The sequence below is a fragment of the Oryza brachyantha genome, chromosome 9 (assembly GCF_000231095.2).
Source record: "Oryza brachyantha chromosome 9, ObraRS2, whole genome shotgun sequence".
NCBI classification, from domain to species: Eukaryota; Viridiplantae; Streptophyta; class Magnoliopsida; order Poales; family Poaceae; genus Oryza; species Oryza brachyantha.
This window is the reverse complement of record NC_023171.2, coordinates 14418030-14433425: the sequence shown is the minus strand read 5'-3', so window position 1 is coordinate 14433425 and position 15396 is coordinate 14418030. Positions and strand designations below refer to the sequence as shown.

Sequence of the window (15396 nt, the reverse complement as noted above, 5' to 3'; positions counted from 1 at the left end):
GTTTCATTTATTATTGTTTCCTAGTTTATATGCAAGATACAAGCTGTCTAGGTAACAGTGCAGAGAGAGTTTCATCTCCATGAAACTCATTTCATCTCTCTATTCATTAATATTTTATCACATCATTAAAAATATCTGCATGACATCCTATTTATTACCATAAAACTTCTATTGACATTGACCAAAATACATTATTGTAGCAGAGCTACTTGAATGCTGATAAATTCATCAAAAGGGTGCACTGTATGCTGCTGGCTCCGGCCGATCCATCTCGAATGGAGGAGACGAAGAGGGTGGCCATCGTCGGCGCCGGCGCGAGCGGGCTCGCCGCGTGCAAGCACGCGCTGGAGCGCGGCTTCCGCCCCGTCGTCTTCGAGGCCGACGCGGCGGGCGCCGTCGGCGGCGTCTGGGCGCGCACCATCGCCTCGACGCGGCTCCAGACGCCGCGGCCCTACTTCGAGTTCTCCGACTTCCCGTGGCCGCCGGCGGTGGCGGATCTGTACCCGGACCACGACCAGGTGGCGGGGTACCTGCGGTCGTACGCCGAGCGCTTCGGCGTGCTGGAGTGCGTCCGCTTCGGCTGCCGCGTCGCCTCCATGGAGTACGCCGGCGCCGGCGAGGAGGAGGTCATGGCGTGGGAGCACTGGGCCGGCAACGGCGAGGCGTTCGGCACTGGCCGCGGCGAGTGGCGGCTCACCGTTCAGCACGGCGACAGCGTCGAGGTCAGCACGAAGAATAACTACTATTATACCATTGTATTCTGTAGCTCATGGTTTGCACTTTCAAAAAATTCGAACAATTTCACCCGATTTTTTTCTTTTTTGGGTGAATCTAGCATAATTTATTTAAATTTGGTCAAATTTGTTCAAAATTCAAATAGCAGCATGGGGACAGCGTTCAAGCAGGCACACATGATTACTCCACTAAATAGCTGTATTTTTTTCATTGTACTTTATCGTACAGTATACCTTTAGCATGTCATCTAATCATGGTCTGCAATTTCGAACCATTTCGCTTGATTTTCTAGTTTTTTTGTGAATTTAACCAAACTAGTTTAAATCCGGCCAAAGTCTGTTCAAAATACAAAATTTATTCAAATTTCTACTATTCCACAATTTTGGATTTATCGGTCAACAGAACATTGTTTTGGCTTTCCGAAATTTCTAGCCTGCCTCTAATAATGATTATATATATGTTAAGGTAAACATGATGCCATGACGTGGGTTAATGTTTCGTAATCCGTATATCTCTATCACTCCATCGTCAATTACATACACACGGTGCATATTAATAGTAAGCTAAAATATAAAAATGTGTTGTGATTTCATTAACGAAGCAACTGTTTCATAATCTATATATCTCTATCACTTAAAAGCGGAGCCGTCTGTTCTCTTCTTCATCACCGTCATATAAAAAAACACTCCTTCCAAAAAAAATTAAATGAGAAAAAATAGAATAAATGGGTTCTTTAGAAAACCAATTTCTTTTGTACCTGTCTGTGTGCGTAGTCCATCGTCAATTACATACACACGTTGCATATTAATAGTAAGCTAAAATATAAAAGTGTGTTGTGATTTCATTAACGAAGCAGCTGCATGTCACGGATTTCGTGGTGCTGTGCATCGGACGGTTCAGCGGCGCCTCCAACATGCCGAGATTCCCACCGGACAAAGGGCCAGAGGCATTCGCCGGCACGGCGATCCACTCCATGGAGTACGCCAACATGGGTGCCGCCAGCGCTACCCAGCTCGTCAAGGCCAAGCTCGTCACCGTCGTCGGCTACCAGAAGTCCGCCGTCGACATCGCCGCCGAGATCGCCGACGCCAATGGTGCTCAACTCTTAGCCATTTTCTTCGTTTTATATTATAAGATTTTTTAAATACTTTTTATATATATCTAAAATGATAAAATGATAAGATACATTAATATTCATATAAATCTAGACGTGAAGAGCAAAATTAATGACACTTGTTGTTTTTGCGCAGGGGCGTCACATCCATGCACGATAGTGTTACGGAAGAAGCGATGGATCGTGCCGGACTTGTACGCCTGGGGCGTCCCGATCGCAGTGTTCTTCATCACTCGCTTCTCTCAGCTCCTACTTCACAAGCCTGGAAATGGCTTGATCCTTAGCCTTGTGGCCACACTCTTATCACCACTGGTAATTGAGTCATATATACTACTTAATTTGGCCAGAGAGCATCTTGTTCTTTCACTGTTAATGATATGCAGTCTCAGAATATCAACACATCTTGGTCCTATTTTGCTTTGTGCTGTCAAAATCTAGAGATGGTTCTTCTCCAAGTTTGTCGAGAGCTACTACAAATGGGCTCTGCCCATGGAGAAGCACGACATGGTGCCGGACGAGGGTTTCTTGGAGGGAATGTGCTCGTGCTCTGTTACCAAACTGCCGCATAAGTTCTACGACAAGGTCGAGGAAGGGAGCATCGTCCTGAAGAAAGCCAAGAGATTCAGCTTCTGCAAGGAAGGCCTGATCATCGAAGGCGACTCGTCCTCGGAGACCATCAAGAGCGACGTTGTGATCTTCGCCACAGGGTTCAATGGGGACCAGAAGATCAGGGAGATGTTCAAATCGCCCCTGTTCAGAGACATTGTGGCTGGCTCACCTTCCGGCATAGTTCCACACTTCAGGTTAGTTTATATCATCATGTTCTTTGGCCCCTGTTCTTTTCAACTACTTAATTGGATTATTTGATGCATGTTATTCGTTACACATCTTCAAAAAAAAAACATTTTCTTTGATACAAACTTTTTTCAATGGTATTGCTGAGCTCACCTGTTATCAGAGTTTATCCTACCACGGTAACCACAGGTTTCGATAACTGGTAGTGGCGTTTAATAAATTTTGTTTGAATTAAAACAAAGAAAAAACTGGAAAAATGTTTTAAAAAATCCTAGAAGTGTTACATAATATCTACTGTTATCTGATGAACATTTTTTGTGAAAATGATGAAGTTTATTAAATTTTGAAGCTCCAACGAAATTGAAAAAACAAGAGATGGTTTAGGATATGATTTGTACTTTATTTAAATGTAAACTAGTACAGAAAATGCTATGCCAATACATTTATGCAGCGTTACATTGTTTTTTTTAGAGATGCACACAATTTTGAAAAGTTTTTACTATATTTTTCATTTTTCTCTCGTATTTTTTATCTTTTCAGCTTCAGCAAGCTGCAGTTACCTCGGCTTACCGTTCAAAATTTTGAATTCAATGTGTGGAATATAAATGTGTTATGCTTTTTCACGGTTCTTTACCATTACCGCACGGCAACCGTGCTACCGCCGGAGATCGGCTGTACGGTTAACCCTGTCTGCTATAAGCTATTTATTAACTTTATTTCTTAAGATATATTAATTGTTCGTTTATCATCTATCATCATCTGAATATATGCATGTAATTGCAGCTGATGATCTCTTTGGTTGTGTCTGTCACTTGTCAGGCAATGCATCCATCCCAGGATCCCGCAGCTAGCGATCATCGGCTACGCTGAAAGCTGGTCGAACCTGTGCCTCTCCGAGCTGCTGTCCAAGTGGCTGGCGCATCTCCTCCATGGAAGCTTCAGATTGCCAAGCATAAGGGAGATGGAGGAGGACATAGCCGAATGGGACAAGTACATGAAACGCTATGCTCCTGACCGGTTCCGTCGATCTTGCGTCGGGCCAGTCAGCGTGCTGTGCACCGATCGGATCTGCCAAGACATTGCTGGGGTTCAGAGGAGGAGGAAGAGATGGTTGCTGGCGGATTGGTTTGTGCCTTACGGACCAGCAGATTACGCTGATCTCAACTTGAACAGCTGCAAGTTGTGAACCGAAGTCTGAGCCTTGAGGAGAGGACAGTCTCGCGGTTAGGTTCTCTCTATTTTTACAGGGTTGAGTTAGGCATGAGAGGGAAAAGACTTGCCTTGTTTTGATTTTATATTTAGCATTTGGTATTAAATTACATGCGCTAATCAGTTGGTTTTTTTTCTGTTACATGATTGATTTAGACACGAGGGATTGAGTTGTGTGCATATTTTTGCTGTGTTTAGTGATCGGTATTGAATCGCATGCACCAGTCATCAACCCAAAATCTTATTAAACTATTCTCTCCGTTTCATATTACGAGACTTTTTCGGTTTGTTTAGATTCATTTATGTATTAATGCATATGTTTTATATGTATCTAGATTCATTAGCACGGATATAAATCTAGATAATATCATGGAATAGAAGTCTTATAATATAGAATGGAAGGAATATGAGATTAGCTAGCTGGCAATTCACTTAATTACCTAAAGTCTTAAACATGGAATAGAAGTGTCGTCTAAACATTTGCCATCCGCTCCGTGCAGACGCTGCAGCAAGGCCGCGCCGTCGCACGCCGGGCGTCGAGGTAGTGGTGGTACACGTAGGAGAGGAACCCCCACACGGCCATGAGCATGGCCACAGCCTTGGTGCCCGTCATCTTGTCCCCGAACACCGCCACCGCCAGCACCGGCACCAGCGGCAGCGCCAGCGTGCCCGTCACGTTCGCGAACAGCGACGACACCCTCGCGACCAGCCTCACGGCGCCCAGCTCCGCCGCCTGCCACCCCACGGCGATCCCCACGACGGTCGCCACGTACGACGCCTCCCCGTTCTTGAACGCCGCCGCCTCGCCGTGGATCGTCCTCCACTCCCCCGACGCGAGCAGCGCCGCCGCCGACACCGCCGTGGCGACCGCGCTCGTGAAGATTTGCATCTTCAGCACCCACCGCGGCGTCGTGGCCCTGATCACCTTCTCGAAGGTGACCTCGAACAGGGACATGATGAGCGCGTAGACGGCGGACGCCGACAGGGTGAGGACGACGCCGGCCGCGTGCTTGCCACGCGGGACGACGCTGCCGCCGCCGTCGTCAGAGGAGGAGGAGTCGGAGTCGACGCCGAGAAGCGCGGCGGAGAAGGTGAGCACGACGACGGAGTTGAGGATGAGCGCCGTGAAGCGCTGCGCGTTGATGAGGCGCGACGTGACGGCGTTGAAGGCGAGCTGCGTCGCGGCGACGAGCGAGAACGTGGACACCGGCAGGCACAGCATCGCGTACGAGTACATGAAGTTGTCGCAGCCGATGAGGACCCCGAGCCCGACGCAGATGGCGACCATCTTCCACAACGCCGGCCGGGGCTCCCCGGCGGCGGCCCGCGGCGTGAGGATGAGAGGAATGGCCAGCAGTGGCGCGCCGGCGGACTGCGCGAGCGTGGCCATCCACAAGCTTTTGCCGCCGGAGTTGTAGTACACTCGGCTGAGGAGAGGCGCCATTGCCTCCCCGACGAGCAGCATCAGCATGTCCACCAGCAGCGGCAGCCACCGTCGAACGCCGCCGCGTCTCTTCTTCGGGCCGACATTAGCCTGCCCCTCGCAGCTCTCGCCATGGCTGGATTCCTGTCCCGGAGAATCTTGCCAGAAAGAGTTTAATTAGTTGCAGCAATTTAGAGTGGTGTAATCACTGAAGTTTACATGTTCATAAACGCAGACGAATCAAGATCCATGCAGACGTGCGCAATTTGAGGTTGCCGTGAACTGCTATTTGTACAGGGCAGCACCAGTTGCTTTGACAGTCAAATCGAAGAGAACCAATCAAAAGCAGCTAGAATTTGTAGGGTAATTCATATTTTAGAAGAGGTTTTAACATCTCTCCGATAGTTAAGCTAAAACACATTAAGTTTTTCAGTTTGCATAACAATTAAAAAAGGGAATGTTTGCAATTTAGTTATGTTGAACACGCTAAACGTTCACCAAAGATTGCAAGCGTGCGTGCGTAAAAAAGAGAGAAATGGAGCATGTATTAGCCGTGTAAAATATTTCTGTTTGCAATTTCTGAAATTCAGAAAAAAAAAGGAATTTAGGTACCGGGGATAGAAAATCGTTTCGGCCCAAATGATTCATTTTTTTTCTGTACTAAGCAAACACAAAAATATTTTTGATTTTGGATATATAAAAGCCCTGTACTGCGTACTAACAAATCAGGGAAGAGGTTTGGTTAGTAGTACCTTTTATCTTGAGCTGAAATTCCTGAGCTTGTGCCATAGATCAGGTCAGAAGTCCAATGAGCAAATCACTCTAAGATGGTCCTAACTCCTTAATCCTTAGGTGATTCTGAGCCAATAGAATCACTATATGTAGTACGTCCTAGGTGATTCCTGTTTTGGTACTCCTATAGTTTTTTTTTTCCTGATAAATTTATAAGTAGTGCAGATCCATGTATCCAACACACAGGGTCAAATCTACCATGGATCTCTTGTTGTAGACTAATACAGTACGATCGCATCATGTATGGAGGGCTGACTTTAAATGCTCCAAAATGCTCTGTACAGTTGACTTGAATGCAGGCCCCGACGACTCCGAAATTAGATACCCTGAAAGCAAGAAAGCAGTACTCCATATGTTCCATGTTATAAGATGTTCTAGCTATAGTTCGATTTATTTGTACATTAATCAATATGTTTATATATAAGTCTATATTCATAAGCATCTATAGATATATGATCAAAATATTTTATAATGTTAAATGAAAGATCGTAATACCTTGCATGAACTCTCTTATAGTATCTCTATACGTACGTTGAAGCGACTTGGGATGACTTGAACGGAAGAGCTCTAAAATGATGGGATTGCTGAAATGCAGTTGACTTGCAAATGGTCATACAGTTGACTTGTGAGCCAACGTGACCACGAGTCCATTGACTTGGACCACTTGGTGGTGAGCCACATCAGTACATCACAGGCACCGCGATCTCTCTATCTCGTTAAGAGCATTTCTAAGTGGGCCTTTCTGCTGGAATGGGCTAATTTGAGCAGCATATTGGGCCTACTATGGTGGATACTTCGGCTTGCTGCTTTAGACCTCTTGATATTTGTGTACAAATTCAGATTCTAGCCCATTGAGATGCCATATTGATATTTGCCCAAATTTGAAAGAGACCTGACATCATTAAGTACTCAAAACTCATCCATCATCACCAATTTGTAGAAGGATCACTCCCAGCCTCCCACTGAACACATACACCCACACAAAAATCAACAGGGCAAAATGCCAGCGGCTGACAGGGCTAGAAGCAGCAAACAGTGAAGATGCCAAGCAAGTGGTGGCTATTTGGCTCCATCCAATTCCCTAAAAGATCCACCAACTCCAAAAAAAAATATCTAATTTAACTTATCCAGCAACTCCAAAAAACTATATGTAATTTAACTTATCCAAAGAATCAAACGACAACTTCATACAACATCTACCTCATCTTCTTCGTTTGTTCCTCCATCTTCTTCGTTTGTTCCTCCTCCCAGGAACCTGGAGGAAGACCAAGAGAATGGAGAGAAGGAAGGTTGGCATCATCGGCGCCGGTGTGAGCGGCTTAGCAGCATGCAAACACACACTCGACAAGGGGTTCAACCCAGTGGTATTCGAAGCTGATGACACCATTGGAGGAGTCTGGGCACACACCTTGGAGTCAACAAGGCTCCAGGCACCAACCACAGCATTCAGGTTCTCAGACCTGGCATGGCCAGCAAGTGTGACAGAGAAGTACCCAGGCCATAGGAAGGTCATGGAGTACCTGAGGTCATATGCATCCAAGTTTGATCTCCTCAAGTGCATCAGGTTCAATAGCCAGGTGCTTGGAGTTGAATACCTTGGTCAAACTGAGGAAGAAATCATGAAGTGGGAGCACTGGTCTGGCAATGGTGAAGCATTTGGAACTGGCAAGGATGGGGTTTGGCGCCTCACAGTGAAGGACTTGAAAATTGGTCACGTTGAGGTATGTGCATTCCCTTGGATATTTATGAACTTGCAATTGTGCATAGGAATGGAGTATCAGGTGAGATAGAAACTGTCTAGCGACAATTAAACTAGAAAACAACATCCTCATCCTGAACAAGAAGAATCTCAAGTCAGTAAACCTGCTTTGAACAATATAATGAATTTATTGCTTTAACCCACATTAAATTGTAGTCCATACTGCAATTTTTTACTTGTCTTGTCTCCTGTGACAGGTTTTTCAAGTGGATTTTCTAATCGTGTGCATTGGAAGGCATAGTGGGAGCCCGAATATCCCAGAATTTCCGGCAAACAATGGCCTTGAGTCATTCAAAGGGAAAATCTTGCACTCAATAGACTACTCATACATGGATAATGCCGCCGAATTTATCAAAGGTAAGAATGTGACTATAGTAGGCTCTGGAAAATCTGCATTTGACATTGCTGCAGAGGTCGCCAAGGTGAATGGTGCGTCCAACAAAATCAACTCCTCACTAACTAGCAAATCAGTCTAAAGACTATATGCCTAACAGTTATGTTCCAAATGTAGGTGCAACCCACCCATGCACCATGATATATAGAACAAGGCACTGGTTGGTCCACAAATCTAGTATATGGGGAGTTGACCTCAGTTACTTCTATCTTAACCGCATTTCACAGCTACTGGTTCATAAACCTGGTGAAGGATTTCTTTATTATGTTTTGGCCACTGCCCTCTCCCCTTTGGTACATTAGCACTTCAATTTAAATAGAGTTTCAAAACTGTTGCAACTTTCATTCGGATAATAATTAGCTTGAGCATCCACAAAATCTGAAAGTGTTTCTTTCCATCTGTTATTTCAGAGATGGACGATCTCAAAAGTAATTGAAGCTTACTTCAAGCGAAGCATTCCTTTACAAAAGCATGGGATGGTTCCTGACTACAGCTTCTCCTTTGCCATGTCGTCTTGCTTGATTGCAATGCTACCAGAGAGGTTTTATGACAAGGTTGACGAAGGAAGCATTATTCTCAAGAAATCCAAGAGGTTCAGCTTCTCTAATGACGGAATCATCCTGGAAGATGGAAATGAACACATAAAGAGTGATATTATAATTCTAGCAACAGGATTTAAAGGTGATCAGAAACTTAGAGACATCTTCACAGCAAATTGGTGTAAAAATATAGTGGCAGGGTCATCAGATACAGAAGTTCCTCTATACAGGTACAAGCTGGACATTTCTTTGGTTGATTTCATACTTCAAGAACAATAAAGTGAATAGACAGGGCCAAGGGATAACATTATCTCGGCAAAATTAGTGCATTGCTATTATGCATGAAAACAATGAGAAACGATAAAGATACATTTGCATTATAGCATGATTTCATATATGCATCTTTGTATAGTATAGATATCAACACCATCTATTCATTGCTTTTATTTTAAGAAATCCCTATTAACCATCTTTTACAATCTAGACCAGCGTAATAGGTATCATACTATCATTAGCATGGGTTTTGATAAAAATAAGCCAGCTGTTACCATAATTTGGGATGATGAAAACTTAATAAACTTGCTATATCAAGTTTAAGTGTTAGTGTTCACTAGTTAACATATGTATGCTCATTTCACATTTAACAAGACAATTGAAATTTGCAGAGAATGCATCCATCCTCGGATTCCTCAGCTAGCAATTGTTGGATACTCTGAGAGCCTTACCAACATATATGCCTTCGAAAGAATGGCCAATTGGGTAGCGCATTTACTAGCTGGTCGCTTCAAATTACCAAGCATAAGATGTATGGAAGAGAGCGTGCTAGAGTGGGCAAAGTACAAGGACCTTTACAATGGAAAGTATTTTCGCAGGTCCTGTATAAGCACCATTAACATTTGGTTTAATGATTTATTGTGCCAAGACATTGGATGTGACCCTAAAAGGAAGAAAGGAATCCTGGCTGAATGGTTCCAGCCATATGGACCTGCTGATTATGCAGATCTTTACTGAAGACTGTAGCATCTTTCCTACAAGCATATTCATAGGAAAAGAAGATAAGACAAGAATTACTGCCTCGAGGTTCCAACTGATTAGTTTAGGAAGATTCTATATTTCAAATTTGTTGTTATCATAACACAAAATAGATTCTACCATGTTATGTACAAAATTTTACTTTCTGAAAGAGTTCTCAACCTATGCGAATGTACGCTTGAGCTTCAATTATATATTGTAGATATACTTACGGTCCAAAATATTTGCACAAGTAAATACAATGTTAGAAACAAAATATATTGAACTGGCCTGTTGAATACAATGCACCTTTCATCAGTTCCATTCTCTGTCTATCTTTCTATTTAGCTCCTGCAGCCCGACATCAACATGTACTTGAGTGTAATCTGTATAGAGCAGTTTACGGATATTAGCAAAAGATATCGACATGCTTGACAACTAGATGCCACTAGCCAATGTGGTAAAATTACAAGCCAAAGAACCTTATTCAGGCTAAAGGTTGTCTCTATCTCCTTAAAATACTAATTTGTAACACTAAAGTACTACAGAATATGCTAAGTGTAATCTGTGATAGGTTGAAAAATTATTATATTTATTCAATTAGGTGTATATTCTTTTTTCTCAGTGATTTTTTTCTGGGGTAATAATGAGAAAGATATACCTTAATTTTGAACAGCAAATGATATCACATGTCCCATATGGAAACATGACACTAACATGAGACTCAATTTACACTAAAATAGAGCCATATGTGGTCAGTTCAAATTTAAATAAATCAACAGCTTTTCACATATAGTTCAATTCTTATACAGTATAAAAAATAGTAGCAAATGATGAATTACTTATTATTAAACAAATCCATGAAAACATTTCAACCAAGAATATATTTTCACTAACTTGTATGTTGGTTCTTTCTGGTGCAAAAACCACCAAGGGCCTGCACTCGAACTCAATCTGTAAAGAAAACAAGGTATACCACAAATGTCACTATATAATCAAATAGCCAGGTTATAATCAGCAGGAATCAAAATTTGCACCAGAATCCTAATTAATCAGCACAGTTATTCTGCATTACAAATGATTGAAATGCTCCACAAAACCTCTATGCATGTTATAACAGTTTATTTCCAGCAGAACCTAAGCTCTTCTATTGATTCTATCCATTATAGTGCAGAAGAAATAACCATACTTATCAAAGAAAACTCAAACTGTCTCCTAAAGTTTAGCAAGTCACCAGTGGAAGTCAGAAAGAAAAAAACTTACCTCCAAAATCCTGCAGTCATGCGCAAACCCATGAAAAGAGCCAGCCCAGCCCAAACCCCAGCAAGGCCAAAAACTTTTGGAGCATACAGCAAAAATAAAGAGGATATGGCCCCAACAGTGATCTGTAAAACAGCCCAATTAATCACAGCTGATGCAAGATCAAAATATCACAATATATACTATCATTAAAAAAGTGTATATACCATTGAAGAAGCCGAATATGAGAAGTCTGAGACACCAAAATGAAGTCCATCAAAAATAAAAGCTAGGGCATTAATTGGCTGGCTGGCACTAACGAACTTCAAAAACAAAAATAGAATTGAGTAAAGATGATGTTGGCAGATAGCTAAAAATCTTATTGACTTATCGTAGTATGACAAAACAAAAGGTACATACCAGAACACCACTCCCTACAATTTGTAAAACCGCAGGATCTTTAGAGAACAGTTCTGCAAGTCTACTGAAAGAGGCAAAAAGAAGAAGGGCCAAAACTGCGCCAACAAATACTCCTGTCTGGAAAACATTGTTCAGCTGTTAGTTGCTTTGTTACATGCTCAATCTATAGCATCCAACAGTTGACAATGCCTGAGTTGTTTAGTAAAGGTTGATAGTTATTACCTTCAATACATAGTATGTGACCTCCTTGACCTTTTCATAGTCAAGCTTCGCAAACGAACTTGCAATCAATGCCTGCAATCAAGTAGATCTAAAATAAATTGAATGCACTGAGGCCCTGTTCAAGAGAAATAGAGATCATGCTTAAGTGTCATATACCATGAGATGGTTAAGGAAATTCGGCTATCTCAAGCTTATCACAAAAGGCCAATCTAGAGAGAACATGTTTCTAAGGCTTTAAGTCTATACTGATTTAAGTGCACCCACAGTTTTGTGTATTTTAGTTCAAAACTTGAAAACCACATAAGGTGATGCAGTTCTCATTGGGCAAGATAAGTCACTGATGTTTGTGAAAAACATAATGAACTGAGGATCTTTCTAGACGATTTTCGAAGAACTACAAGATGTACCTGGGCAGAAACAGCCAATGCATCTGAAAGTAGTGATACCGCCAGCCAAACCTGTAGACATATTTGATGAGCAGCCATAGCTACTGTGCCTTGCCTAGCAGCCATTGCCGTTGCAAGGGTCATTGTTATAAGAACAGAAAGAGTTCTCCCTAAAAGCATACCACCTAGAAGAATTTGGAAAGTATTCATAACTTGTATACAAAGGCAAGAGTTATGACACCAAGGTGTGAGTAAATAATGCAATCCATGAATAAATAGTTCATCAAAAGCTTGGAAACAGTGAAACTCAGTTAACAGTAAAAATAATAACCAGACATACCACTCACCAGATTTTATGTACCCAACAAAATCTAGTTCTTCTATTCTTGGAGGCAATAGAACTGCCCTTTTGCTTAAAGACCAGAGGAGCAGAAACATACCAAGATACCTAGGCATTTCAATAGAAAAGCAGTAAACAAATAGTAAATTAATAATATGTAGAAACAATTTTCTAGAAAAAAATTAAACAAGATGAAAGTGGGACACATCTCTTCAGCAATCAAATTAAAACAGGATTCGTAAGCAAATTGATAGAAAACTTGAACAACCTATTCCTTCTTGCTTTAAGCGAAACAACTGGGACCCAGAAAAGCGTAAACCTATTAAAGAACACTAATAGATAAATATATTATTTAGCTCGTGTGATCTGTTTATTTTAACCAATATGACGATTGTATCAAGATTAACCTTCTTAAATTATTTTAGTTTGTGTTCCCAGCAAATGAGGCACTTCTGAATGGAATTCTTGAATACATTTAAATGCAATACGTACTGTGAAGCAATAGTTGCAAGAGCTGCTCCGTTTAATCCAAGGTTCAGCGAATACACAAAAAAGGGAAGTAGAGCCACAGCTGAGATGTTACCCAAGCCTGAAGATTTAGAATAGAGCTATGAGTGTTGCATATGTCATGTTCAGTCAGAAGACTACAAAAAAATGCCATTAAGAGAGAAAATTAATGAAACTTTTATGATGTACTGACAAAGGAATAATATGTTCTAATCCAAGCGATATAGAAGTGATAGCAATTAGCAAATCATTGAATTTAGAAGGTTCTAAATCTTACCGCTGTAAAGTAGAGGTGTCTTTGTATCTTTCAATCCACGAAAGATACCTTGAATAGCCAATGAAACCACTACGGCAGGAGCACCAAGTGCCCTTAAAGAAAGAAACAGCTTTGCAGGATTATGCATGGTTGATGCCTGCAGAAGAAACAAATAGAGAATACTGCATCAAGGGTTTAGTAAAATAGTTTAGCTAACAGAAGTTTGACGGACATGCCAAAGAGCATCCATATGGGACAGAATCAATGCACTGATAAGACATTTGAACATACATGTGACACGCCCATAATGCTCAGGAGAATTTCAGACCCCAGAATCAATGCTGAGGCCTCAATGATACCAATTGCAGCCGCCAAAAGTATAGCGGAAGATATGGAGGGAAGCCTCTTCCTTCCTCCAGCATCACTAGATATGTTTCCCTCTGTGTATCGTCAGAGAAAGTTAGCTCCCAAATCGTAAATGTAATATGTTTCTTAAGCAAATAAGAGACAGTAAGCATCAAGTACCTGAAGTAAACTGTGAGGAATCATGTCTTGAAACATCTTCAGCCACGAACGAGGTCGTGATGCTTAAGAGTGGTATGTTGAACAGCTTTGATATAATGTTGAAGACCGACACACCCACGGCAGCTGAGGCCAGCTCCACAGGACCTATCAAAGTTTGCACAATTTACACCATAATTTGTAAGGAACTAAACAGCTCTGATTTAATTTTGTGTAACACTACACAGCTGTTTCTGATTTCTGAACATGAGAAATTCACCTAAACGGCCAATATATGCAGTCTCCAATAACAGCGCCACAGGATCGAGTGCCTGCCCAACTATGGCCGGCAAAGCCAGATTCGCTAGTTCCTTCCTGATTTCTCCAGGATGATCCCCCTCTAAACTGCTGAGACCGCAACAAGCACACTGAACACGCATCACCCCAACAGTCTCCACGGGCAAAACCTCGAGAAAATTATAATCGCAACAGGCACAGCCGTTTGCGACTCACCGCACCGCGGCAGCAGGATCCTTCGCACCATCGGAGGGAAACGCGCGCGTCGGAGACGGCCGGTCGCTGGCGGCAACCTCGCCGTGGAACTCCCCACCGCCGCGGGCCGAGCGAACGGCGTGCCTGGGGAGGAGATGCCCGCCCCCCGCGGCAGAGACCGCCCGCCTCGCGACAAGGTGGGGCAGCGAGAGCCCCGGCAAGGCGGCGCGACCGGCCGCTCTCCTGCCGCCGCCGCGGCGAAGGAGACCGGCACCCAGCGGCCGCACGAGCCCCGTCCCGGCGGCGAGCTCCATAGCCCTCGCGGAGCCGGGCTGGCCGGATCAGGCGATCGGGAGCGCCGCGCGGGCGAGGAGGCGATGGTGGCGCGGCGGAGCGGAGCGTAGCACGAGGGGAGGAGAGGAGAAAGGCAGGATGGAATGGAATGGAATGGAGGTGGCGGTTTTGCGTGGGGGCGTTTTGGTGTTGGTCACGCGCGGCGCGGGGCGGAGCGCTCGGTGGCCGTCGTCGCGTGCTCGCTGCGCGCGCGTTTCCTGCCAAAGCAATTTCCTCCATTTTTTTTTTTCTTTTCTCTCCACAGAATCGTCCGGGCTTTCCGATTATTTGGGCTGCCTAAACAGCCTACTGAACTCTTTCTTCAGGTATTAAAAAAACTGTTTATCTTACTTAAGAGGGGTACCACTACCACGATAAAAGCTCAGTAACCAGTAGGGACGGTCGTGATACTTTATAATCAACTTTAGTTCAATAAAATGGAATGGATTTTATTTTTACGATAAAACTTATTTTATTTTGTAAAGCTAGAGTCAACTCTAAGTTATCTCTCGTTATATGTACGATCTAAATATATTACCAACGTACGATTGAAATACTGTAACTAAAAATGGGTCATGGGTAGCACTACAGCCATTAATCAATTGGATCATACGTAAATAGAATGATTGAGTCATACGCACAGTGATCAAAGTTGAATAATGGGAAACCAAATAAAATTTATCAAAAATATATAATTAAACATTTAAATTTCTTTTGAATTAATGGATTACCATACCCTGATGGGTAATCCTGTGTTACTGTGGAAGACGGCACTAGGGGGAACAAGCCGGCGATAGGGGGAACAATATTGAATAGAGTGTTGCTATACATATAATTAGACGAACAGACGGATGACATATGCAAAATTGAGGCACCGAAGTGTATGCTATTAGATGGCGTGAGACAGGAAGCATAGTGACCGACGAAGC

General features: G+C 43.0%; 4 protein-coding genes across 6 annotated transcripts; 2 read left to right on the top strand and 2 right to left on the bottom strand.

Moving 5' to 3' along the window:
* The first annotated feature begins 275 nt into the window (after positions 1-275).
* LOC102722612 (probable flavin-containing monooxygenase 1) lies at positions 276-4097 on the top strand. 2 transcript variants are annotated; one of them, XM_040527756.1, is made up of 5 exons: positions 276-722; positions 1592-1829; positions 1986-2161; positions 2288-2652; positions 3464-4097. In XM_040527756.1, exons 1-5 carry the CDS (start codon positions 276-278, stop codon positions 3828-3830), a joined length of 1593 nt encoding a protein of 530 aa, XP_040383690.1. In that variant the 3' UTR covers positions 3831-4097. The 2 variants fall into 2 exon arrangements, with proteins under 2 accessions (XP_040383690.1, XP_040383689.1); XM_040527755.1 differs by having other exon boundaries at positions 1589-1829.
* Positions 4098-4275: 178 nt separating this feature from the next.
* LOC102722331 (probable purine permease 11) lies at positions 4276-6117 on the bottom strand. Its single transcript, XM_006661444.3, has 2 exons — positions 6029-6117; positions 4276-5434 (listed from the first exon to the last, which is right to left on the bottom strand). The coding sequence occupies exons 1-2, from the start codon at positions 6063-6065 to the stop codon at positions 4326-4328; spliced, it is 1146 nt and encodes a 381-aa protein (XP_006661507.2). The 5' UTR covers positions 6066-6117; the 3' UTR covers positions 4276-4325.
* Positions 6118-7247: 1130 nt separating this feature from the next.
* On the top strand, positions 7248-9997 carry LOC102714765 (probable flavin-containing monooxygenase 1). The gene is made up of 5 exons (XM_006660878.3): positions 7248-7789; positions 8025-8256; positions 8339-8514; positions 8632-8990; positions 9426-9997. The coding sequence occupies exons 1-5, from the start codon at positions 7343-7345 to the stop codon at positions 9769-9771; spliced, it is 1560 nt and encodes a 519-aa protein (XP_006660941.1). The 5' UTR covers positions 7248-7342; the 3' UTR covers positions 9772-9997.
* On the bottom strand, positions 8540-14595 carry LOC102722048 (protein DETOXIFICATION 45, chloroplastic-like). Of its 2 annotated transcripts, none has more exons than XM_006661443.3 (15): positions 14156-14595; positions 13923-14050; positions 13667-13810; positions 13433-13581; positions 13163-13298; positions 12871-12967; positions 12386-12486; positions 12060-12223; positions 11653-11724; positions 11431-11547; positions 11238-11333; positions 11035-11156; positions 10669-10725; positions 10081-10157; positions 8540-8841 (listed from the first exon to the last, which is right to left on the bottom strand). In XM_006661443.3, exons 1-14 carry the CDS (start codon positions 14446-14448, stop codon positions 10136-10138), a joined length of 1698 nt encoding a protein of 565 aa, XP_006661506.3. In that variant the 5' UTR covers positions 14449-14595; the 3' UTR covers positions 8540-8841; positions 10081-10135. The 2 variants fall into 2 exon arrangements, with proteins under 2 accessions (XP_006661506.3, XP_040383382.1); XM_040527448.1 differs by having other exon boundaries at positions 13923-14047.
* Between the last annotated feature and the right edge of the window lie 801 nt (positions 14596-15396).